We start from the raw sequence: 26,088 nt of genomic DNA on the forward strand, positions 1-26,088 counted from the left end.
GTTAAATTGTGGAACTCCCTACCCCAGGATGTGGTGATGGCTGCCAACTTGGAAGGCTTTAAGAGGGGAGTGGACATGTTCATGGAGGAGAGGGCTACTCATGGCTTCTAGTCAAAATGAAAGGGGAGTGGATGTTCATGGAGGAGAGGGCTGTCCATGGCTACTAGTCAAAATGAATACTAGTAATTATGCATACCTATTCCCTCCAGTATCACAGGAGCATGCCTGTTATCTTAGGTGCCATGGAACACAGGCAGGATGCTGCTGCTGCCACCGCAGTGGTCTTGTTTGTGGGCTTCCTGGAGGCCCCTGGTTGGCCACTGTGTGAACAGACTGCTGGACTAGATGGTCCTGGGTCTGATCCAGCAGGGCCTTTCTTATGTTCTTATGTCATTATATGTCGGCTGTGACTTGACGGCACTTTCCACCACCAGCCACTTCCCACCCCATTCCCTTCAGCAAGTTTTCAAACAGCCAAAGCTGGCGGTGAAGGAGCTGGCACCCCACCCCCCACAAACACAAAAAACACAGCAGGCTGCAAATCTGGCAGAGAGATGGCATAATGCTCTATCCTCCCCCTTACCTGGCAGGAAATCAATGTATTTGGGATTTGTTCTCAACTTCAACCACCAATGAGCAGGCAGGCGGAAGGGTCCTGCCTGCAACCAGAGGTTTTTCAGATACATTTGGCCCAATCCTCCCCTGCCCACCACCCAGGTATGATAAGCGAGCAACAATAAGATCCTGCCAGAAGCATCAACAACAGATGTGTTTCTCAAGTAGAACATCTCCAACTATTTGAAGATTTGCAATAGTACTGAAGCAACCTCGCTGCGGTGTGGGCCGTCTTCTGTCTGGTGCGATCCGCCCCCTTCTCTAGAGAACTGGCTATGGCAGCAGCCCCCCACCTTTATGATCCTGCAGGCACTGTTGTAGTTCTGACATGGGGCGGTGGGCGCAGTGGCAAAATGGCTGCCTCAGGAGGTGGAGCCAGCTACAAAATGGCTGCCGTAGCATACCTTCTGTCACCCAGTGAAGATTCTTGTGCTGTAGCTTTTGAAATCGCAGAGGGAGCATAGGCGTGCCAACGGCTACAAGCCCCAACTATGACACGGGGGGGGGGGGGGGAAATGGCAGGCTGTATCATCCAGGGTGGCAGAAGGCCACCTCACCCCCCACCCTGCGTTCAAGAGTCCCTGGGGCCGCACTGCGAAAAGTGGGCACCGGGGCGGGACAAGTTGTGTTTTTAACTGTGGCCATGATAGCCAGTCATCCTCTTTGATGGACTTCCCTCCCGGGAGTGAATGCTTCCTGATTTTTTTTTTTTTTTTAATATGTGTTTCCAATCCAACGTGAACATTTACTAGATTTTACAGAGCAGGTCTTGGAAACTGACATTTTCCTGCCACTTTTAATGGCCGGCGTCTCATAATTTTACAATCCCCATAACATCGTTTGATGTCCTCTCGCATTGTTTGGTGTGATAACATTGCCTGGAGCTTTTTTTAAAGAAATGGCACCTGATAAATATGTTAAAATAAATAAGTATATTTAACCCCGCTCGCAAGGGACAGGATGGAGCCGAGGCTGCCCTAGTGAGGCTGCTCTTGGGTTGAGCTCACTCCCCCCAGGGCCCCGCTGGCCACGGACTTCAGGGTGTTCCTGCCTCCAGCTGTGGCCGGGCTCATCCGCTCAAGTCCCTCTTTGCTCTGCAGGGACCTCTGCAGGGCAGGGTCCGTGGCTCAGTGGAAGAGCATCTGCTTGGCATGCAGAAGGTCCCAGGTTCAATCCCCGGTATCTCCAGTAGAAAGGACCAGGTAGGAGGTGATGGGAAAGACCTCCACCTGAGATTCTAGAGAGCTGCTGACAGACAGAGTAGACAATAGGGAACTTGATGGACCGATGATCTGATGCAGCATAAGGCAGCATCATGCGTTCATGTGTGTTCACCTTACTACAGGGCACTGGATTCTCTGGTCGTAGCATGCCCACGTGGTGTAGTGGTTAAGAGCGGTGGACTCTAATCTGGTGAACCGAGTTGAATTCCCCACACCTCCACATGGAGCCTGCTGGGTGACCTTGGGCTAGTCACTGCTCTCTCAGCCCCACCTACCTCACAAGGTGTCTGTTGTGGGGAGGGGAAGGGAAAGCAATTGTAAGCCAGCTTGTTTCTCCCGTAAGTGGTAGAGAATGTCAGCATATAAAAACCAACTCTTCTTCTTCGGCCCCATCTACCTCACAAGTTGCCTGTTGTGGGGCGAGGAAGGGAAGCAGATTTTAAGCTGGTTTGATTCTCCTTAAAAAGGTAGAGAAAATCAGCATATAAAAACCAACTCTTCTTTTTCTTCATGCCAAGGCTTGGATTCATCTTATGATGCATCCCAGCTCTGGCTAGTTCTGCACAGAGTGGATCGGACAGGAGCAGGATGTTCCGCAGAGCCCAAGAGGTTCTGTACGGTTGGCGGCCGGTCCCTCTGAGCCAGCATCATACTTCAGTCTAACGTCCTAGCAAAACAGCAGGCTAACCTCCCCCTTCCCCACCGGGCAGCTCTCGTCCCTGCCATTCCCTCTTACAGAGCCAGTTTGACATTTGAGCGGCTGTGGGTATCGATTGCCCCCGTCCAATTTGCAGGTAACAAAACAGATTCCCAACCTGCAAGCAAATTAGCCTTTGCAAAGGTGAACAAGGAGCAGAACGGCCACTGCAAAAGTCACCCTTATTGATTTCTTCGGCTGCTGACTCGTCTTCCTCGCCATGCAGCCCAAACGGCACTCAGGGCGGCTTACGAGAGAGCAGGGTCATGACAAAGCCACTGGCGAAGGGAGCTCTTGACTCTCGAAAGCTCAAAACCCCCCTCCCCCAAAAAAATCTTGTTCGTCTCTAACCGGCTGCTGGACTCGAATCTAGCTATACTACAGCAGACCAACACGGCTATCCCCCAAAACTGAATAATGCTTGCAGCTCTCTTCAGAAGTGGTGTGAATATGGGTGTCTTGAGACCTGGGAAGGCCCCGGTGTCACGTTTCACACATTACAAAACCACGCGGATATTACCAAGCCGGCCACTGAGCTTACATTTCACAGACTCCAAAAGGAGGGAAAGAAGAGTTGGTTTTTATATGCCGACTTTATCACTTACGGGAGAATCAAACCAGCTTACAATCACCTTCCCTTCCCCTCCCCACAACAGACACCCTGCGAGGTAGGTGGGACTGAGAGAGCTGTGACTAGTCCAAGGTCACCCAGCTGGATTTGTGTGTAGGAGTGGGGAAACAAATCCACTTAACCAGATGAGCCTCCGCAGCTCATGTGGAGGATTGGGGAATCAAACCCGGTTCTCCAGGTCAGAGTCCACTGCTCCAAACCACCACTCTTAACCACTACACCACGCTGTACATCTTGTTGCATCACAGGACGAGAACACATTCACAGCCCCACAACCCTCTGCAAGGTAGGTAAAGGTAGTCCCCTGTGCAAGCACCGGGTCATTACTGACTCATGGGGTGACGTCACATCCCGACGTTTCCTAGGCAGACTTTTGTTTACGGGGTGCCTTCCCCAGAAAACAACTCAGCACCATCCTCTATATAACAGCCCTTCAAGTACTTGAAGATGGTTCTCATATCCCCTCAGTCTTCTCCTTTTCAGAGGCTGGACAAACACTTTTCAGGGATGCTGATCCTGCACTTTTCTAGGCTGATCCTGCATTAAGGAGGGGGTTGGACTAGATGGCCTGTAAGCCCCCTTCCAACTCTATGGTTCAATGATTCTAAGCCTGGCCTAGAGGGAAGAAATTGGCCCAGCCATTCCACACACCCCGATGCCTTCCTGCCACCTAAGACAGGAAGGGGGCCAGGGCTATCCTGGGTCAAGTGAAGACTGGGAGTGGCATGACGTGGGCCTGGGGGCTGAACGTGGCAAATTCTGCCCACCCTTTAGCGATGGAACTGAACTCTGCTCGAAGAAAGAATCTCTCTTCGTTGAGCTTCGGCTCCAACATGCCTCTGTGGTTTCCCCAGCTCTGACTGCCACCCCATCAGGGCTCTGGAGTTGCTTCTCAGTCAAGCCTAATTAGGACACCCTGAGCTTCCTTGTGAGGTTGAAATTAAATCAAAAGAGTTTCCGTCTAGACATTAGGAAGCATTTTCTAACACTCAGAGCGGTTCCTCAGTGGAACAGGCTTCCTCGGGAGGTGGTGAGCTCTCCTTCCCTGGAGGTTTTTAAGCAGAGGTCATCTGTCAGCAATGCTGATTCTGTGACCTTAGGCAGATCATGAGAGGGAGGGCATCTTGAATCAGACCCTTGGTCCATCAAGGTCAGCATTGCCTACTCAGAATGGCAGCGGCACTCCAGGGTCTCAGGCTGAGGTCTTTCACATCACCTGTTCTCTGGTCCTTTTAACTGGAGATGCCGGGGATTGAACAGGGGGCCTAAAGCAGATGCTCTACCACTGAGCCACGGCTCCTCCCCAAGTAATCCTGATTTTGGACAGATCTCTGGACTCGACGGTCCTTGGAATCCCTTCTAGGTTTCGATCCTATGAGGAACCAGCCACAAGAAAGACAGATCTCTGCCTCCTTCAGGATCTCTGCCTCCTGCAGGAAGGAATCCGGCCCGTGTGGTCTCCAAAGACTTCAAGGGGAAACTCTTTCATTAACTTCATTAGCTTTTCATTATATTATCAGAAGGCTGGCCCTGCCGAGTGTCATTTGCTCAAGGACTTTTCCTTAAAAACAAAATTGGAAAGTAATTAGATGAAGTGGCCACTCCCACCGCCGCTGAGCGCTTCCCTGCCAAATGCCGCAGGCGCCATTTCTAACAGGGTGCCAACTCCGTAACGGTTTCGCGACCGCTCCGGCAGATCAAGGGCCTAAAATCGGGGAAAGGCCGGGATGGAGAACCAGCTGGGACAATTATTGTCCCATGAACAGCCTTTTCTCCTCTGAGCCCCAAACCTAGTTCTGGTCCACCGGTCACTCGGAATGGTCAACAACCGTCACACTCCATCGCTGGCCATTGTCCATAGGCAAAGGTCGGGGGCGCTCTAAACCCATCCCTCCGCAGCCCAGCAAACAAGGGGAGCCCGTTGCTGCCGGACATCAAAGTAAGCAAACAGACCCCAGTTGGTCCCCCTCCTCTCCGCCCGCCTTAAGGAGCTCCCCGAGGGGGTCACGACTTTCAGCTTGTCATAGCACACATCAAAGTTTGCACCACACACGAACTCGGCACACGGATTCGTATCGAGTCGCCCGAGAGCGGATATTCAGCCTTTGTGATCCCCGGTTAATCCTGTGTTTTCCCAAATAATTAAGCCCCTTTTTTTTGCTTATGAACTTGTGACTAAGTAAAGCGCCCCTGAGAGGTTGTAACATCAAAGCCCACACCAACCGGCTGTCCCACGTTTCCTAAAATTGGATTTCTCCCTCCCCCCCTTTAGTTCCATCTTTAAATAAAAACTAATTGAATTTAGTTGTAGACTGAATACATTGAAGGGCTGCTTTTAAAGGTTACCAGAAGACAAGGCGATTGTCCTGGGAACCTCGGGGAGGTGGGGTGAGGGGGGGGGGCACGGCATGCGGCGTGCTTTCGGTCCAGAGAGGCACAGCACAGCACACAAAGGCTGGTGCTCCTGCAACCATGTGGCCCTGGGACGCTGATGTTTTGCCAGGGGGATGCTGGTGCCACCCGCCCAACAGCATGGGTGCGCCAGCCACGAAAGCACCAAAACTGGGCCACTTGTGGGCAAAACTGGGATCTCTACAAATGCACAGGTTTCCCCAAGAATACAGATAAAATATTGTTTACTCCCCCTCCCCCAACCCTGATGACAACTGAATATATGCCAGGAGGCATGGGATACTGACCTAGTGAATATCTCCCCACTTAGGGTGGCCATTTGGCATCAGCCTTTTCCATCGTGGCCCCGGCTCTGTGGCAGGGGCTCCAAGAAGAGGGGAGGGGGGCCCTCCTTGGAGATCTTCAGGAGGCCCTGCTGGGCCTGCCTGTCTGCCAGGGTGTTTGAGGGGGGGCTCCGCATGGCAGGCATCTTTTAAGGGGGGGGGGAAAGGGGAGAGATTCGGGGTTTGTGTCAGGCTGCTATCTCGGTTTCGTTATTGCCTCTGTCTCTGTGCTGTATTGTCTGCCCCCCAAGGTCGCATGCCTAAGCCTAAGCCTGGGAACTCAGCTCCTGGGAAACTGTATTCCTGCGTGTAATCTCCCGCCTTTCCTGCCTTATAATATCTCCCAGCTAGTGAGCCTTTCATAGCTGTCATTTTATTCGTTTGCACTGTATGCCTATTTGATCAGTAAAATCCACCTGTTTGGACTCTATACGACTTTGTGGTGATTTCTGGTTCTGTGGGCCAAGGGCTGACATTATGACAGCTATGCCACATCTTCACCGTTCTCCTAGCCAGGCTGGAGCCCAGGGGGGTTCGCCTGCCACTTGGATGGGAGCTATGCAGCTCTCCAGGTGATCTACTACCCTGGAGCCCTTCTCAGAGGACCCTACTCTGTTACAAGACTTAATTGCTGAACTTTTCCGGACGAACCGAGAGGTTTGCCGCTTGAGGGGACTGGTACACGCGCAGTGGCAATCTCTTACAGGACGTCTCTGGATGTTAACATCGGAGGATACTGATGCTCGTTTAGATCTTCAGGACTTGGATCAATTACTGGACGATGCCCGATTGGCGACTGAGGATTTACAAATATTAACTGGACTTCTGGATAATCTTATTTCTCGACAAACTCTTTCTACCATGGCGGGAGCCCCACCGGAGGGTTTTTCCCTGATCCCGGATGCGGCCAGCTGCCAGGCTGAGGCCAAGCGAGTCGCTATTAGCACCGCTCTTCTCCTTGTGGAATGTACAAAGGACACCCCGGTAGCCACCTTGGCTCAAGTTTTGACCCCGACGTTTGGAGCCGAGGCATCCGCACTGGCGGTTCGAGTACAACCTCTGCTGGGCGGGGAACCTGACCCCATACTCTTGCTCCTCGAGACAGAACTTTTGCCGCGCATTACGGCAGAGGCTGCCCTAAGACTTGAGAACGCCAAAGTTCTTGCGGATCAGCAAGCCGCCGAAGCGGCTAGGGTCGCAAGAGAGAGAGAGGCGGCGGAAGCAGCCAGGGCGGCTGCAGCAAGGAATCAGGCGAACGTGGACACGCGCCCCAAGGACTATGTACTGGGACTATCAGGTCTCACCTTTTCCCCGGCGTTTGTCCCGTCGCGTACGACCCAACGCGCACGCCGTTTGGCTGACCGACGTCGAGACTCAGATGAGTCTGAAGACGAGGATTTATATGGGGATAGCTCTCAATGGGCCACGAGCGTCCGAACCAGTAAGCCTCATCTTACTGGGGGCCCAAGTGAGGAGGTTCATCTTTTACGAGCCCAGAATCGGGAGCTCTCCGACCGTGTGGATCAACTCCAAGAAGTAATGGAACTTATGCTTCACGAGAACAGGCAATTACAACAAACCCTGATAGCTCAGAGACAGCCCGTTCCGATACCGGGTCAGGCGGTACCCGTACAACCACCCGCTAATGTGCCTGCTCCACCCTTACCTCCTGGAGCTCCTGTTGCTCCTCTGCCCGGACCACCCGTGCAACCGGGTCAGCCCGCGCCCGGCCCTTGGAAGCAACTCAAATTGAGGACTACGTATGACGGATCTCTTGAGACTTTGCCTTGTTTCTTGCATCAAGTGGACAGTTATATGCGAGAACAAGGTCAACTTTTCCCCACGGAAGATAGCCGGGTGCGGTACGTAGCTTCCCTCCTGACAGGCAAAGCGGCTGACTGGATGGTCCTCCAGTTTGACACCCGCTCTCGTGCGATTCGTTCCCTCAACAACTTCATGACTGCCCTGAGAAGGAGGTTTGAGGACCCCTTCCTGGGAGAAAGAGCCAAAACGGAACTTTTACAATTAAAACAAGGCTCTGCTACAGTTCGGGAATTTGCCGATGAATTTCAGCGACTGGCAAGTAAAATTGTAGGTTGGCCCGAGACCACCCTAATCCATCATTTCAGGGAAGCCTTGCATCCTGACATTCTGAACTGGTCTTACATGCGGGGCGATCCCGATACCCTCGAAGGCTGGATCCTATTAGCCGAGGAAGTGGAAAGCCGCCGCCGCTTTATTTCTCTCGTCCGTCAAAAGCACAAGGAGAAGGGCACCCAAAAGCCTCAACCCAAGGCACCACTGCTCGTCCCACGAAATCCCCCACGTCCGCTCCAGGAACGTGAAGTCCGATTTCAGAGGGGTGCCTGTCTTACATGCGGAGAAATGGGCCACTTTGCAGCCGTTTGCCCACGCCGCCAGGAATTATTTCGTCCCAGCACGACAACCCGCGCCCGAGGTCGTCCACCACGCAGAGGCACCGCGGCCACCCGCAGCGCAGCTCCGGGAAGGCCCACACCCTCTGCACTCCATGCCGGGGACCCAGCCTCCCTGCCTGCTTCCAACGACCCCGCCGGGTCTCGGATTACAAGTGCCCCATTGGGGGACAGCTTTCCCTCTTCGGATGAGGAAAACCCTTGGATTTCTCCAGCCTTAAACCTGGAATCTCCCCTCGACTTGTCAAAAAACGGCTCCGGTCTGTGGTGAATGGAGCATCTCCACAGACCTCTCAGGATCTTCCTATCAAACCGAATGCTCCTACCAAAATCAAAGAAGTGGACTCCACCGTCTACGTAGATGCAGTTTTACAACAACTTAACGGAGGTCCACAAATCCCCGTCAAAGCACTAATTGACTCCGGTTGCTGTCGCACTCTCATAAGCGAAGCCACGTTTGCTGCCCTCAGAGCCGACTCAGAGGCTTTACCCGCCCCCGTCCAATTTGCTCAAATGGACGGGAGCCAATTCCAGGGGGGTCCAGTTGATCATCGCACCATAGGGGTGGCAATGGGAATTGGTTCCCACTGGGAACAAATAGACTTCACTATAGCCCCTATCCGATTTGAAGTGGTCTTGGGAATTAACTGGATTAAAGGACATAGTCCCAGTATTGATTGGGAAACAGACACTATTTCTTTCGCTAGTCCCACCTGCGACCAGCATCGGCAAAACTTTGCTCTGCCATTTCCGCCCGTTCCAGCGTTAACCTCTACTGCCCCAGTACCACCGGCTCTACCCGCTGTATACCGGGACTTTGAAGATGTCTTCGACCTTAAGGAATGTGATGCCTTACCCCCCCACCGGGCCTCAGACTGTGCGATTGAAGTAGTAAAGGACTGCACATTAACCAAAAGTAAGATTTACCCTATGAGCGCTTCCGAGCGCACTGTCCTCCGGGACTTTTTGGACAAAAACCTCGCCAGAGGGTTCATTCGCCCTTCGAATGCCCCAAACTCGGCCCCCGCGTTTTTCGTCCGGAAAAAAGAGGGCGACCTTCGCCTGTGCATTGACTTCAGAAAGCTCAATGCGGTTACCCAGACCAACGCCTATCCTATCCCATTAATATCGGATATTTTGGGACAATTACAGGAAGGCCGTGTGTTCTCTAAATTAGACTTGGTGGAAGCCTACTACCGAGTCCGTATCCGCGAAGGAGATGAACACCTCACTGCCTTCTCTAGCTGTTTCGGAATGTATGAATTCCTTGTAATGCCGTTCGGATTAAAAGGGGCCCCGGGGGTCTTCATGCAACTCATCAATGAAATCCTACATGACCTTCTATATCGTGGGGTGGTGGTCTACTTAGATGACATTCTCATTTATTCGAAAACTATGGACGAGCATGTGACTCTGGTCAGAGAAGTTCTACAACGCCTGCGTAACCATCAACTGTTCGCTAAACTAGCTAAGTGTGAATTTCACCAAAGCAAACTCACGTTTTTGGGATACATCATCTCCCACCAAGGTCTTCGCATGGACCCCGCCAAAGTCCAAGCCGTCCTCGATTGGACTCCCCCCACCAACCGTAAGCAAGTACAGCAATTTCTGGGATTTGCAAACTTCTATCGGGGATTCATCCCTAACTTCGCCCAAGTGGCTCTACCCATTACGGACCTGCTGAAAACTAAAGGAAAAGTAAGCTCGGCTGCCTTGCCCTCCGCAAAGATCCTATGGACTGAGCAATGCCAAGCCGCCTTTCTGGCCCTCAAACGCCTCTTCACTTCGGAGCCGGTGCTACGGCACCCAGACCCAAATCAAATGTTCATTGTGCAAGTCGATGCTTCCGATGTAGCCATGGGAGGGGCTCTCCTCCAGCAAGGACCGGACGGTCTTCTTCACCCTTGCGCTTACTTTTCAAAAAAATTTGCGCACGCTCAATTAAACTGGCCCATCTGGGAGAAAGAGGCCTCTGCAGTTCATCATGCACTGACTTTATGGCGGCAATTCTTGGAAGGGTCTAAAATACCCTTTGAAGTTTGGACCGATCACAAAAATCTAGCTGCCCTCACGGGGTCCCATAAGCTATCGGCGAAACAACAACGGTGGGCGGAGTTCTTTGCTCAGTTCCGTTTCACCCTGAAGCACGTCCCTGGGAAGCAGAACGTTCTCGCGGATGCCCTCTCCCGTTTACCACAATATCCGGTAAAACTCGAAAGACCCACCAACTCTCTGTTCACCCCTATGCAACGTGGGGCCCTACCTATGCTGGCTGTGCAAACCCGATCCCAGCATCAACACACCTCGCAAGCTCCGCCAGCCCAACCGGCTGCCCAGCCGCCACCGCAACAGACCGGAGTTCCCGCCCCTCCTACCCCTCCGACCGCTCAGCCGCCTGCAGTCTGCGCGCCGCCACACGTAAGCACTAGCCCTATAACTATTTCTCAGATCTCCAGAACCGACGGGGGGGCTCCCTCCAAACTCCCCATCTCCGAATCCTTTTTAACTGTCCTTCGGGACCAGTGCCTTTTAGAACGTTCCGCTCATACCCTACCTCCTGGTGTTTTGGAACAAGGGGGGTCCTGGTACAAAGACTCAAAATTGTATGTACCCAAAGCTCTCCGGAAGGACGTTTTACATTTAGCTCATGGAGCCAAAACAGCTGGGCACTTTGGGTTTCTGAAGACCCTTCACTTATTGCGCAGACAGTTCTGGTGGGGGGGAATGCGTTCCGACATTGACTCCTTCATCCGCAGCTGTCCCGTTTGTGCCGCTGCGAAACGATCGCAGGGCAAACCCCCGGGACTGCTACAACCTCTTGAAACGCCCAGCAAACCTTGGGAAGTGATCGCTATGGACTTCATGACTGATCTCCCTCTCAGTGGGGGTAAAACTGTGTTGTGGGTTGTTACTGATTTGTTTTCTAAGCAAATACATTTGATTCCATGTGCAGGGATCCCCTCTGCTCAGAAACTGGCCCGCCTCTTCGTGACGCATATATTTCGTTTACATTCGTTTCCGCGTAAAATAATTTGTGACCGCGGAAGTGGTTTCGTTTCTAAGTTTTGGAAAGCTTTCCTCAAGTTGGTGGGGGTGGAACAGGGATTGTCTAGTGCATACCATCCTCAAACCGATGGTCAAACTGAACGTGTCAATGCTGTACTCGAATGTTATTTGCGTTGTTATGTTAACTACCACCAGGATAACTGGGTGGAACTGCTACCTTTAGCAGAATATGCCTACAATAATGCCATGCATCAATCCACAGGTTTTAGCCCGTTTTTTGCTGTGTATGGACAAGATTTCAGTCCCATCGTTCCTACAGATGATGTAGAGGGGGAGGGGAACCCCGACATTGCCTCCTGGGCACACGCCCTCCGTACCACTTGGCCCTGGCTCGTTAGCAACCTCGACCGGGCCAAACGTAAATACAAAGCGCAAGCTGACAAACATCGCTCCCCCGGGGGTGATCTGCAAGTGGGTGCTCTGGTTTACCTTTCCACCAAAAACCTCCGTTCCACCCAACCGTGCCATAAGCTCAGCGCCAAATTCATTGGCCCTTTCCCCATTACTCGGGTCATAAACCCTGTCACAGTGGAACTGGCTCTCCCCAAATCTTTGAGGCGTGTGCATCCTGTTTTCCACATAAGCCTCCTCAAACCCCATGTTGCTTCTCCACGGTGGCATCCGGACCCACCGCCTGCGCAACCCATCATGGTGGGGGGGGAAGAACACTTCGAAGTCTCCAAGATCCTTGACTCCCGTATTCACCATGGTACTCTCCAGTATCTAGTTCGTTGGAAACATTTCCCCCCTGCCTATGACGAATGGGTGCGCGCACGGGATGTCTCCGCCCCCGACCTCATTGACGCCTTTCACATTGCTTACCCAAACAGGCCAGCCCCCTTGCGAACTGGGAGGGGGCCTTGAGGGGAGCAGAATGTCAGGCTGCTATCTCGGTTTCGTTATTGCCTCTGTCTCTGTGCTGTATTGTCTGCCCCCCAAGGTCGCATGCCTAAGCCTAAGCCTGGGAACTCAGCTCCTGGGAAACTGTATTCCTGCGTGTAATCTCCCGCCTTTCCTGCCTTATAATATCTCCCAGCTAGTGAGCCTTTCATAGCTGTCATTTTATTCGTTTGCACTGTATGCCTATTTGATCAGTAAAATCCACCTGTTTGGACTCTATACGACTTTGTGGTGATTTCTGGTTCTGTGGGCCAAGGGCTGACAGTTTGCCATTTTTTTTTGTTTTTAACTACTATTATAAGCTGCCTTGAACCACAAGGAAAGGCAGGTTATAAATATTTTAATAGATAAAATAAATACCGAGAGTCAGGTAGCGGGGAATTAGCCTGCTCAGGTCCCCAAGAACTCATAAAAATATGTGTGTGTGTGAGGGGGGGGGGCGACATTTGGAAGAGGCATGGGATTTCCAAATTGCCCCCCAACGGATCCCTCATGAGCCCCAACTTGCCCCATCCTATTTCTTAAACTCAGTGCAGATAACAACCATTTCAAAGACCAAAACGAGCTGCACGTTAGCCTGCCTCTCATGTGGGAACCCCTGGCCACCAGCCGTCAGGCATCTCAGACTGGCAGCCAACTCTCCAGGGTCTCAGGCAGAGGTCTTTCCCATCACCTAATGCCAGGGATTGAACCTGGGACTTTCTGCATGCAAAGCAGATAACATACCACCGAGCTATGACCCCCTCCCCGTTAGAAGCGGTGTTACACTGACTTAGACCCTTGGTCCATCCTGGTGAGTAATGCCTATTCAGACGGGCAGCAGCTCTCCAGGGTCTCAGGCAGAGGTCTTTCACATCCCTTCCTGCCTGGTCCTTTTAAGTGGAGATGCCGGGGATTGGACAGGGGTCCTTCTGCATGCCAAGCAGAGGCTCTTCTGCTGAGCCACGGCCCCTCCCCTAATGTATGCCTGGGTACCCCCTCCAGCATGCGTGCAGAGGTTCACTGGGCTTTTCACATTCGATGTGTCAGCTGCCTTGACTGCGTCACTGAACAGGAGTACACAGAAGTTTCACCACTCCGGAAGCCATCCTGACCTGCCGTTACGGTTTATGGCTGCCACCATCAGCGCCGTCCAGCCAAGCTTGTGCCGCGCGTTCACACTGGCTCCTTCCTGCAACAACCTGAACAGAAACAGGGAGTAAGATTCCATGGCCATCAAACAGTGGAGCACACACCAAGAACACCTCTTAGGCCAACCCCCCCCCACAATGAGCTGCAAAGCAGGACCAAGAATTTGCTCAATCCCTGAAAAAAAAAGGAAGGGGGTGGGGAAGAAACCTCTGATAAAAGACAGGAAAAAATGCTGAGCCACAGAAGCTGAAAGGCGTTTATCTTAACAACTTGTAGCTACTACAAAACTATACAAAACAGTAGTAACAAGAGTACAAAGAAATTGCGAAACACGTACTGCAGTCCACATATAATGAGCAAAAACAAAAACAGAAGTGTAGATACTAAAACACAAAACCACGACAGTGACAGGCTTGCCAGCTAGTATCCCATTTCGAAATCTCTTCTTCGGACTGTAACTGTACCTATCGTCAGAATCACCTATCGTCAGCAATTCTCCTTTATGAAATATAGGCAGTATAAGACAAAGAAGCCATAAATTCATAAGAACATAAGCAAAGCCCTACCGGATCAGACAAATATCCATCAAGTCCAGCAGTCCGTTCACACAGTGGCCAACCAGGTGCCTCTAGGAAGCCTACAAACAAGACGGATGAAGCAGCATTGTCCTGCCAAGGGAGGTAGGTGGGGCTGAGAGAGCTCAAAGAGTGCTGTGACTAGCCCAAGGTCACCCAGCTGGCTTCGTGTGTAGGAGTGGGGAAACAAATCCACTTCACCAGATTAGCCTCCGCCACTCACATGGAGGAGTGGGGAATCAAACCGGATCTCCAGAGTCCACCGCTCCAAACCACCGCTCTTAAGCACTACACCATGCTGGCTCTCTATCCCTATCTTGAGAGCCAGCGTGGTATAGTGGTTACAGTGTCGGGCTAGGATCTGGGAGACCCAGGTTCCAATCTCCACCCTGCCATGGCAGCTTGCTGGGTGACCTTGGGCCAGTCAAACTCTCTCGGCCCGACCTACCTCACAGGGTTGTGGTGAGGATAAAAAAGAGGATGTAAACGGCTTGGATTCCCCATTGGGGAGAAAGGCAGTGTATAAAATGACATTTAAACAATTGGGCCGATGAAGGATTCAGGGTAAAAGAGACTCGCTTGTCAACACCGTGTAGCAATTTCACAACAGAGGCAAAAATTTGGCCCAGTACCTTCCTGACCATGCTCAGCTTCTGCACTAACAATGCTGCATGCCGACTAATCTTTAAGTAGCCTGATGGTGTGATGGAAGAGTGAAATATCTTCCACAGCACTGTATAAAGCACAACAACTCCCTTACTGAAATGCAGACTGTAAGTTCCCTGGGGCAGACACCCTATCTCTGGGCAGGCACCCTGCTGGTGTTACAGAAATAACACTGGCAGGACATGTTTCACTTCTGCATTACTCTTTGCTGTTACTTTCTGCGTTACTCTTAGCTGTCACAGGAAGTGAGAGCTGTTTTTGTCAAAAAGCAACCAACAAATCCAGTGGCTGTTTTAATGGTACACAGCCCTGATGCATCTCTGCAATAAGAAGGGAAGAATATGAAGATGCATAAATATATACACGTGGGACAGATTCTGCTTCCCAGAGGCAGCTCCAATGAATCTCTTGGAGAAAAAGCGCAAGTCTCGGAAAAGGATCCAGACTTGCACATTACAAGGCTGAGCAGCAAAGATGGAGATAATCCCCGGTTGCCCCTCCCTTCTGGCCTCCGAAAATTCACCTATGCTACCTGCCCGCTGCTCAGAGTTCTGGGAGAAAGGCAGATGAGACAGAACACAATAAGTTGAGAAGGACAAGAACAAAACGCCTGCCATGAAGAAAGCTCCCCCCCGCGCCCCCCAAGCAGAACAGCCCTGAGCTGGGTAGCCCCAGGCTTAGCCTGATCTCATCAGATCTCAGAAGTTGAGCAGGGTTGGCCCCGGTTAGTATTTGGATGGGAGACCTACAAGGAGACCTACAGGGGTGAGGGGCTGTGGCTCAATGGCAGAGCATCTGCTTGGCATGCAGAAGGTCCCAGGTTAGATCCTTGGCAACTCCAGTTAAAGGGACTGGGCAAGTAGGCGATGTGAAAAGCCTCTGCCTGAGACCCCGGAGAGCCGTTGCCCGTCTGAGTAGACGATACTGACTTGGATGGACCGAGGGTCTGGTTCAGTAGAAGACAGCTTCACATGTATGTGTATACCAGGGGTGTGATGCGGAGGCAGGCCATGGCAAACCACCTCCGACCGTCTCTTGCCTTGAAAAACCCTTTGGGGTTGCCATAAGTCAGCTGTGACTTGACGGTGCACGCACGTGCACACACGCACACACAAGCAGAACAGAGCTAAATGCATTTTTCTCACAGTAAGGAACACTCGGATACAGGATAACCAGCCTCAGACTGCGAGGAAGCCAGATGGGATGTCAAGGGGGCCGACAGGACTCTGTTTACTGTAACACAAGAGCACCTTGCGCTTTGCAGCCAGGCACATCTTGCTGCAAGCAGCATCGCCTGCAGCGTGAAACCGCACCATGGCTCCATCTGGGAGATCCTGGGGGCTTCCTCCCTCGGCCCTGTTTTGAATGGAAACTATCAACAGCTGTGATAAATCCCCCCCCCCCCAAGAACTTTGGGTCACAATACTGGGACGGAGAGCCGCAACCCACCTCTTCCAAATGTACTTCTCACGTTACCTGTTACTCATTTAAGACAAACTCCAGACAAACAAAACACAAACTGAAGGAGCTGGGTATGTTTGGCATGGAGAGGAGACGACTGAGAGGGGATATTTATTTATTTATTTATTTATTAGACTTATAACCCACCCTCCCCCAGCAAGCTGGCTCAGGGCGGGTAACATCATTTAAAAAATACAAATATAAATATACAGTAAAATCCATAATAAAACCATCAATAAAATTCTAAAAAACCTAACATGGTGGCGCACAAGTCTAAAAGATAACCATCTTCAAGTACTTGAAGGGCTGTCATATAGAGGATGGTGCTGAGTTGTTTTCTGTTGCCCCAGAAGGTTGGACCAGAACCAACAGGTTGAAATTAAATCTAAAGAGTTTCTGTCTAGACATTAGGAAGAATTTTCTAACAGTCAGAGCGGTTCCTCGGTGGAACAGGTTTCCTCAGGAGGTGGTAAGCTCTCCTTCCCTGGAGGTTTTTAAGAAGAGGTCAGATGGCTATCTGTCAGCAATGCTGATTCTGTGAACCTAGGCAGACCATGAGAGGGAGGGCAGGAAGGGTTGCGTCAGTGCTCAGCTCTCATGGCTCTTTCTTACATGACCAGGGTAATGCCAATTGCCACTTGGGAGTCAGGAAGCAATTTTCCTCCAGACCACATTGGACAGGGACCCTGAAGGTTTTTTGCCTTCCTCTGGGCATACATCAGGGGTCACTGGGGGTGTGGGGGGAGGTAGTTGTGAATTTCCTGAATTGTGCATGGAGTTGGACTAGATGACCCCTGAGGTCCCTTCCAGCTCTATGTTTCTATGTTTCCAGTACCAGTCTACCGCAGCCAAAAAAACAAAAACAATCAAGAGTGTTGGAGCCCCATAAAGAACATGCAATACATGCCTCCATATATAATGTGCCACAAGTCTCTTGGCGATTCCATGTTCAATGAATTCGGGAGGTCTGCTCTGCCCCCCTGGCTGCCAGGGATCCTAATAATGCCATCCGATCAATTCTTTATTTCCTGTAGTGCAGTGATACCCACTTCAGTGGCTTGGGAACCACACATGGCTCTTTGGTGTACCACATGTGAACGCATCAAGCTGCCTTACACTGAGTCCGACCCCTCTGGGTCCATCAAGGTCAGTAGTGTCTACCCCGACTGGCAGGGGCCTCTCAGGGTCTCAGGCAGAGGCTTTCCCATCCCCTCCTACCTGGTCCTTTCGACTGCAGATGCCAGTGATTGAATGTAGGACCTTCTGCATGCCAAGCAGATGCTCCCGCACTGAGCCACAAGCCCTCGCCAAGTGGCTCTTCTGAGCACTGTTCCCAGGTATGGAACCTGCCCCATGTTTCAGGCAAGTAGACAAGGCCCTTATCCACAGGGACCTGTGACTGGCAGGCAGGTGAAGACAAGCCAGACAGAGAAGAGAAGCCTGACCTTGAAGGACCACATATACCCACGAAGTTTCCGTATTCTGAATCACACCCTTCGTCTATCAAAGTCAGTCCTGCCTACTCTGACTGGCAGCGGCTCTCCAGGGTCTCAGATAGAACTCAGTCACATCACCTACTTGCCCGGTCCTTTTTTAACTGGAGATGCTGGTGATTGAACTTGGGACCTTCTGCATGCAAAGCTGATGCTCTATCACCCAACCACGGCTCCTTCCTAAATGAAGCTGCCTTAGACTGAATCAGACCCTCAATCCATTCAGGTCAGTATCGTCTACTCAGACCAGCAGCGGCTCTCCAGGGTCTCAGGCAGAGGTCTTTCCCATCACCTCTTACCTGGTCACATGGACACATGAAGCTGCCTTATACTGAATCAGGGCCACTGACTCCGCACAAATGACAAGCATCAGGGTCTGCCCCAACTTTGGAGGACCCTGTAAGGGACACTTCCCGTCAGTGATGCTGGAAACGAGAAGAGCCAGCATTCAACTCAAAAGCAGGGCAAAGAACCAGATGTGGCCCTCTGGCTGAAACACCTGGCCACCCCTGAGTGGAGGCCCATGCTGGGGGAAAACGCTGGCAAGCACCAGAAGGAATGGAACAAGAATAGCAGAGCTCTTCCAGGATAGCTCTTGTTGCTCCTCGCTGGAAAGTGTAGCCCGAGACCGGCACGGATTGCAAATTGATGCCAGAAGCCGCCACGCTGGAGGGCCGGAGCCCGTGCAGGGAAACAGAATCTCGGTGACTGGAGGCCCTTGGGAATGACAAACCGCAACACCCAAATGCCATCTAGCAGCATATAACGTGCATCGACATTTCAATTAGGGGCATTTTTTAAAATCAGCACCCTGGCAGCTTTGCGAAAGGGCTGAACTTCCTGTCCGGGGCACCCGTCATCATCATTAATATATTCCTGGCCTGATTTAATCATGGCCAATCAATAACGTGACGACCGCTGCTCAGCTACTAGACAACCAAATGTCTTTACCAGCAGGGGCATTTTGATTGCTAATTGAATCAAATCCTCTGATCAATGTTTAAGGATGTTTATCCACATCTTAACCAAATGAGGCCTGAGAAGCTGAGCTCAACGGCTTCCATAGAGTTGGACATGGAAAACGCTGCAGATCCACACAGCCATCAGCAATACCACCTCTAGAACAGGGGCCTCAAACATGGTGCCCACAGGTGCCACGACACCTTTTCTGACACCCACCAAGTGTTTTCCAGAAGTGGGCAGGGCTTTTGCCCAGCAAGGGTTCCGATTGAGTATTGGAGATTCGATTGACTGTGCAGATTTTAAAAAATGTTGCTTAGACAGTTGCCACCACAGCACCAAGATGTGCACCGTGTTACTGAAGTTAAGCTGTGGGAAGCATTTTGTGGCTGGCGCCTCCTCCTGAGGCAGCCATTTTATGGCAGCCATTGTGTCGTGTCAAGAATTCCAAAGTTGCCGGTAGGCTCAGAAAGGTTGGGGGACCCCTGCTGTAAATGGCAACCAAGCAAATCATCATTCTTGGCAAGATGAAGTCAGGGTGACATCGCTGTATCAGATGCATCAGCCAACGTGGTGTAGTGATTCCCCCCAACACACACCATGTATTCATTTGTATAACAGAAGGAGATGGTTGGTTGTTAATGCCAGCCAAGGAAGCAACACCTTCCTCTCTGTCCCCAGGGGCAGAGCTCCCCACAACTCAAAGGGGCAAGCCAAGGCAAAGCAGAACAGCTCCAAAAAGGATGTTTGCTTCAAAAAGGATGTGGACAGAAAGGAGCAGGTGCAGAGGAGAGCAACAAGGATGATCAGGGCCTGGAGACCGAGCCCTGCAAGGAAAGGCTGAGGGAGATGGGGATGTTCAGTCTGGAGAAGAGGAGGTTGAGGGGGGACATGATTGCTCTCTGGAAGTATTTGAAGGGCTGCCACTTAGAGGAGGGCTGGGAGCTGTTCCTGTTGGCAGCAGAGGGCAGGACCCGCAATAATGGGTATAAATTGTGGGCGGAAAGGTACTGGCTGGATATTAGGAACATTTTTTTTACAGTAAGAGTTGTTCGGCAGTGGAATCAGCTATGTAGGGAGGTGGGTGAGCCTCCCCCTCCCCGGCAGTCTTTAAGCAGAGGCTGGTCAAGCCCTTGTCAGGGATGCTCTAGGCTGATCTTACGCTGAGCAGGGGGTTGGACTAGATGGCCTGTCTGGCCCCTTCCAACTCTATGGTTCTAGCTCTGACTCTACATGGGGTGAACGGCCTCCCAGCGGTGAGTCAGATCCACCAGCCCAGGCCCACCTCTCCACCCATGACTCAACACGGATCCCTTCCGGGGGTTGGGGGCGCTTTGGAACTTGTGAAGGATTCCAGCACCGGGCAGGAGAAAGGGCTGCCAACTGAGCCGGGGATCATTTTCGTGCCCTGGAGACAGGGTACCCGGCGACTCCCTTGTCTCTGGCCACCTCCATCCCGCTGCAAAGGCAGGCCCCCGGCTCCCCCCTCCCCCCCACCTCAGACATATGGGGCTTCTATTCAGCCTCTTCTCCCGTGAGTTCTGGGTGAGCGACTCCGGGTCGCCTCCACTCAAAGCCGGAGCCCAAAGGGCATGTTTGAGTTTGTGCTCAGTGGCTGCCGGCCAGGCCCGCTTGGCTCTCCTGACAGGTGGAGGAAGAGGAAGCTGGAAACTTGAACTTTTGCCCACAACAAAAGCTTCTGTCCCCTTGTTAAAAGCCCAGTCTCCCCTTCCCCAATCGGTTACTCTTTCACAGCTGCTGCAGCTGTTGCTTTAGGAAAACTTTCTCCTGTGCGGCTGTGCGAGATTCCCGGCAATGGTCGGAGCCCGAGATCCGACCATTGCAGCTCAACAGAAAAAGTTGCAAGCTGCAGTTGGGTTACCGGGTGCATCTGCTATCTAGGGCGTGATTTAAATGTGATGACGGTGTAGTATAGTGATTAGAGTGTCGGGCTAGGATCTGGGAGACCCAGGTTCGAATCCCCACTCTGCCAGAGCAACTCAGGGCCTGCCTCTGCGTGGCGACCCTGGACTTTCTTGGCAGTCTCCCATCCAAGTCCTAACTGGGACCAACCCTGCTTAGCTTTTGAGATCCGATGAGATTGGGCCAGCCTGGCCCATACAGGTCAGGGCAAAAGACACACAGAGTTGGTTTGCCACTGCCTGCCTCTGCATCGTGACCCTGGACTTCCTCAGTAGTCTCCCATCCAAGTACTGATCAGGGCTGATGCCACTTAGCTTCTGAGATCTGATAAGATCAGGCTAGCCTGGGCCATCCAGGTCAGGGCAAAACAATTGCAGAAGTGGCTTCCCATTGCCTGCCTCTGCATAGTGGACTTCTCATCCAAATACTAACCAGGGCCCACCCTGCTTAGCTTCCAAGATCTACGTTGATCTGGCTAGCCTAGGCCATGCAGGTCAGGGCAAGAGGCGAACAGAGGTGGTTTGCCATCGCTTCCTCTGCACAGCGACCCTGGAATTTCTCGGTGGTCTCTCATCATAGCATTAACCAGGACCGACCCTGCTTAGCTTTCAAGATCTGATGAGATCAAGCTAACCTGAGGCCATCTGGGTCAGGGCCGTGCTGAATGGGGGCTCTGCAACTGGATTTCTTGACATTTCCTCTAACCGTGGAGAGCAGCCGCCGCAGAACTCGAGAGACCAATGGGCTCTCGGTGGAAGGCTTCAAATATATCTGTTCAGCTATTTCACACCCCACCTTTCTTTATTCAGCTGATTCATAGCCCGCCTTTCCCACTGAGAGGAAAGATTACAGAGCCAAGAAAGAAGACAAAATGTAATCACAGATCATAAGACACCCAACGCATAATGCAACAGGACTACAACACAAAAATTCAAAGATAACGTGAGCAACAACTAGAACAGCAAATTGCCGAGGGCAAGGAATCGGGTGAGCAAAGGAGAACGTGGGCATACAAGATATAGGACTACGAGCCTACCGAAGGCGTCCTTCTGGACTGTTCCCTCTCAGTACAGTTTATTTAATTACATTATTTACAGTCCACCCTTCTCACTGGGACTCAAGGCGGATTAAAATAGAATAAATCAATATAATCAACAGAATGGCACATCCAAAAGACAAGGCAACAGGATTTGACTCATAGAGACCCGGAAACCAACCAGAGCTGAAGCACAGCGTAAGTATTAACGTGACGAATTAAACGAAAGCAAAAATTACATTGCAGGAACCTACTTACAGCAACAGATAGTAGGAACTACACCCAGTGGTAGCGTCTACAGCCCATAGCCCTTTACCAACACATCTTTCTGACAATTTCATTAGAAATACAGTCCTATTTACCTGTGCAAAAAAAGCCCTCTTGAATAGTTCAGTTTTGCATCGTTTACAGAAAGCCAGGAGAGGGGGAGCCTTCCTGACCTCCTCGGGCAGGCCGTTCCACAAGATGGGGGCCGCCATGGAGAAGGCACGTGGGCCGCCATGCTAGTCTGTAGGAGCAGAACAAAACGGAGCCCAGCAGCACCTGAAAGACTAACGACACTTTCCAGGGTATATGTTTTGTGAGCTTTGACTCACAACAGCTGGTGCACGGGAAAAATGCTGCTGGCCTTTAAGGTGCCGGCGGACTTGAATTTTGTTCCATCTTAACGCAGCCCTGTTTCTGTTACCAGAAAGCCCTCCGGAACATTTACGATCTGCACTTTGTGGAAACACAGAACTGCGGGGTCACTCCGGCCAGCACAGCCCATCAAGCTTGCTCCAAAGGCACCGGAAAGGAGACTCACCTGTCCAGTTCAGTGATATTGTTCATTCTCGCAGCTTCCAGCAGCGCCTCCTCTGAAAAACACAAAGGCGAGGAAGTGCCGTGAGCAAGAGACAGAAAGAGGGTCACACACAACACAGGAACCTCGGGGAAAGAGGCACCCTTAAAACACAAACAAACCAGAAAGCTCCTACTCTTCTGCCAGGACGGATTCTGCGACCAAGTCCACCTGCTCAGTAACAAATGTTGACTGCAGCCCCTGCCTCGGCCCAGGGGCCCAATCTGGCCCAGATCCAGGTGGAGACCTGGTTAACCACTGTGTGAACAGACTGCTGGACTTGATGGGCCTGGGTCTGATCCAGCAGGGCCTTCCTTATGTTCATATGGACAGATTCCAGATCCATGGGGGTACATCTCACCAGTGACCCAGCTTAGCATGACCGATGGACAATGAGCCAGGAGTCAGATGCGCATCGCCACTCCCGGAGCCCGCACAAAATCTGGGAGCAGGGCCTATGGCCTCTTCCTGCATCAGCTGAGCTCTCCATCCACAGTGGCCTCTTTGAAAAGTCGGGCTGCGCACGGGGGGGGGGGGGGGACGACAACGATGTGACAATTGGTGTTTCAGTGGCAAACTTTTATGGGTTTCTGGAAGACTGGGAGAGGGGGGGTTGTTTATTTCGTGAGCCTTTCTGGCTTCAAACATGCTGAAGGAGAACAGCCGGTTTGCAAGATCTGCAGACATGTTCAAGAGGAAATGGCACTCAAAAACAAAAAACAAGGGACGTTAAGCACTGCGCTTCCAGCGAGGAAGTCCACGATCCCAATCCCTTCAGAGCCTCTTGGGCAGCAGGGAAGGTATCCGGCACAGATCCCGGAAAGATGCTGCCAATCAGGGTCCCATGACGGGCGGAATGAGACCTGCTCAGCCGGCCTCGGAGGCTCAGATGGTTGAGGCAAACCCACCCCCTGCTGGCTGCGATGGGGAAGCTCCCACAGAAAAGAGAGCAGGAGAGAGCTTCACGGAGAGGGAGAAGGAACCAATCCAAAAAGGCAATGTCTTGCAGTGGGTAGAGCACCGGACTAGGATGTGGGAGAACCGGGTTTGAATCCCCGCTCTGCCATGGAGGCTCGCCGGGTGGCCTTGGGCCAGTCAAGCTCTCTCAGCCTGACCTATCTCACAGGGTTGTTGTGGAAAAGATGAAATGGAGGAGAGGAGAATGGTGTAAGACGCTTTGGGTCCCCGTTGGGAAGAAAGGCAGAGTTGAAATGAAGTAAATAAACAATTAAAAGGGGGTTCTCAAGACTGCTTCACCCCTTTGAGCACTGCAGGAGGCCAGGCCAGCAGGGAGGGAGGGAGGGGCACAATAGGAGTGAACAGGCAAAGGCCCCAAATGTGCGGCTTCTTTCACAGCACACCAGAAGAGCCCTGCTGGATCAGACCGGTGGTCTATCTGGTCCAGCATCCCATCTCACACAGCAGCCAACCTATTTCTCTGGAGGACCAACAACAGGACATAGAGGCAGAGGTCTTCCCCTGATAAGAACCTAAGAAGAGCCCGGCTGGGTCAGACCAGGGAGGGTCCATCCAGTCCAGGATCCTGTCCCACCACGGTGGCCAACCAGTTCCTCTGGAGGGCCACCAACAGGGCATAGAGGCTAAGGCATATTCCACCTACTCTCCAAGGTCCCCTACAGAAAGAGAGTTTCCAAAATGCAAGAAGGGCCGTTCCTCTCTCTTCTGCAAGAGTCAAGGCCTCCTCTGGAGTCCTGTGCATAGTTTCACACATGAAGCTGCCTTATACAGAACCAGACCCTCGGTCCATCGAAGCCAGTATTGTCTACTCAGACCAGCAGCAGCTCTCCAGGGTCTCAGGCAGAAGTATTTCCCATCACCTCCTACCAGATAATTTTAACTGGAAATGCCAGGAACTGAACCTGGGACCTTCTGCATACCAAGCAGATAGATGCTCTGCCACTGAGCCACAGCCCCTCCCTGTTCTGCTAATGGGTTTCCTCTGGCACAGAGGGCCTTCCCACAGATACATGGCACATGAAGCTGCCTTATACTGAATCAGACCCTGGGTCCATCAAAGTCAGCACTGTCTACTCAGACCGGCAGCGGCTCTCCGGGGTCTCAGGCAGAAAAAGGTCTTTCCCATCACCTGCTTGCCCAGTCCCTTTAACTGGAGATGCCGGGGACTGAACCTGGGACCTTCTGCGTGCCAAGCAGAGGCTCTGCCACTGACCCAACATGCCATAACTTCAGAAAGCCCTTTGACCAAGCAAAAAGGGATCAGAAGGAGGCCTGGAAATGAACTCCCACTGTGAACGGCTGACGTGTTTGACTTCGATGGGATGTCACAGAGGAGATCTGATAGCAGCCCTCACGTACTGGGATGTCGCTCCAAAAACGGGACAATTTGCTTTCTGCTGCTCCGGCGGGACGGTGGCTCAGTGGCAGAGCACCTGCTGCCTGGGATCATCCCAGGGGCTTCTGGCTAGCCAGGGTTAGCGCGTTAACCCGACCGAGAACACGGCAGGGCTTTTGCTGATCTGCACCGGAGGAAATTCCCAAGCGCCGGTCACCCCGGCACCAACTCATTCCCCTCCGCCTCCGAGACCCAGGACCATCAAGGCCAGCGGTCTGTTCACACCGTGGCCAACCAGGTGCCAAGCGCCGAGCTTTTCCTGGCCAGCCTCACCGCAGGGCATCCAAGCAGCAAGATGACAGCGTGACAGCCGCCTGCTGGAGGCGGGGCCTTCGAGCCGGGGCCAGCGCAGCCAAGGCCCCGCCGAGCCTCACCTTTGGACACGTGGCTCTTGTTGTAGCAGAAGGCCACCCCGGCGGCCGCTGTGGCCGTGGCCGCGAAGGTGGGGATCCTGATCCGGTGGCTCCGGCCATGGTGGCTCCGGTGGCGCCTCCCAGCATGCTGGGGGTTGGGCCAGAGGCGCAGCCTGCTGGGGGGCTGAGCCGGGGGGTCCCTGGCCGGGGGGTCCCGGGGGGTCTCCCCTTCGGGGCAGGCCAGGCGGGGCAGCCAGCTCGCCCTCTTGCCGGCCACGTGGCCGCAAGGCTCCTGCCCGCCCCTGCCGGCTGCCGCCGGGCACTGCAGCCGCCTCTCGTCCGCGCAGCGCCCCCTGGTGGCCGCCTGCAGGAGTTGCAGGTGGCAGAAGGCCGGCTCCTCCGCCGCCGTCAGCTCGAAGGCGGCTCCGCGGCGACCCCTGGCGGCCCCCGCCGAGTACTGCGGGTCGGCGTGCGCGGCGTCGCCCCGGTTCGGCTCCCCCGCCGAGGCTCGGCGCGTGGCCGGCGGGGGTCCGGCGCCTGCCGCGAGGAAGCGGGCGAGGCTCGAAGGCAGCGGCCTGCTCATCCGGCAGGCCAGCATGTCGGTCCTGGGCCCGCCCCACCCGGACCGGCTACTGACAGCCGGCCTGCCCAGTCAGTCGCCCGGGAAACCAAGATGGCGGGACCAATGGCCGGGCCTGAGGGAGACGTCGCTGCGCGCGAAGGACGCGCGCCGCGCTGCCTCACGGGAGTTGTAGTCTGTAATCTGCGACGGGACGCCCCGCCCTCCCATGGTCTAGGTGGGAGGGACTACGCTTCCCAGAAGGCTCTGGTCGCGGTGACGTCAACAAAGAGCTCCGCGGCTCCTCTTTGTGTGCTTGCTGGGAAATGGAGTGGCCCGAGGGGGGGGGGAGAGAAGCAGTGTGGGACTCCCCAACAGCCATAGGTTCGAAACTGGCTGTGGGTGAGAAGTGCA

General features: G+C 52.9%; 1 protein-coding gene across 1 annotated transcript in view; it reads right to left on the bottom strand.

The window, feature by feature from the left end:
• CLPB (ClpB family mitochondrial disaggregase) overlaps window positions 1-25,713 on the bottom strand; it is an 84,512-nt gene extending 58,799 nt beyond the window's left edge. The window contains exons 1-4 of the mRNA XM_056858810.1: window positions 25,137-25,713; window positions 22,353-22,404; window positions 20,086-20,229; window positions 13,397-13,483 (exon numbers count right to left, since the gene is read on the bottom strand). Coding sequence (XP_056714788.1) covers window positions 13,397-13,483; window positions 20,086-20,229; window positions 22,353-22,404; window positions 25,137-25,713 — 860 coding nt within the window. The remainder of the gene's footprint in view (window positions 1-13,396; window positions 13,484-20,085; window positions 20,230-22,352; window positions 22,405-25,136) is intronic.
• Window positions 25,714-26,088: the final 375 nt, after the last annotated feature.

This window comes from Euleptes europaea, chromosome 12 (genome assembly GCF_029931775.1).
Source record: "Euleptes europaea isolate rEulEur1 chromosome 12, rEulEur1.hap1, whole genome shotgun sequence".
NCBI lineage: Eukaryota > Metazoa > Chordata > Lepidosauria > Squamata > Sphaerodactylidae > Euleptes > Euleptes europaea.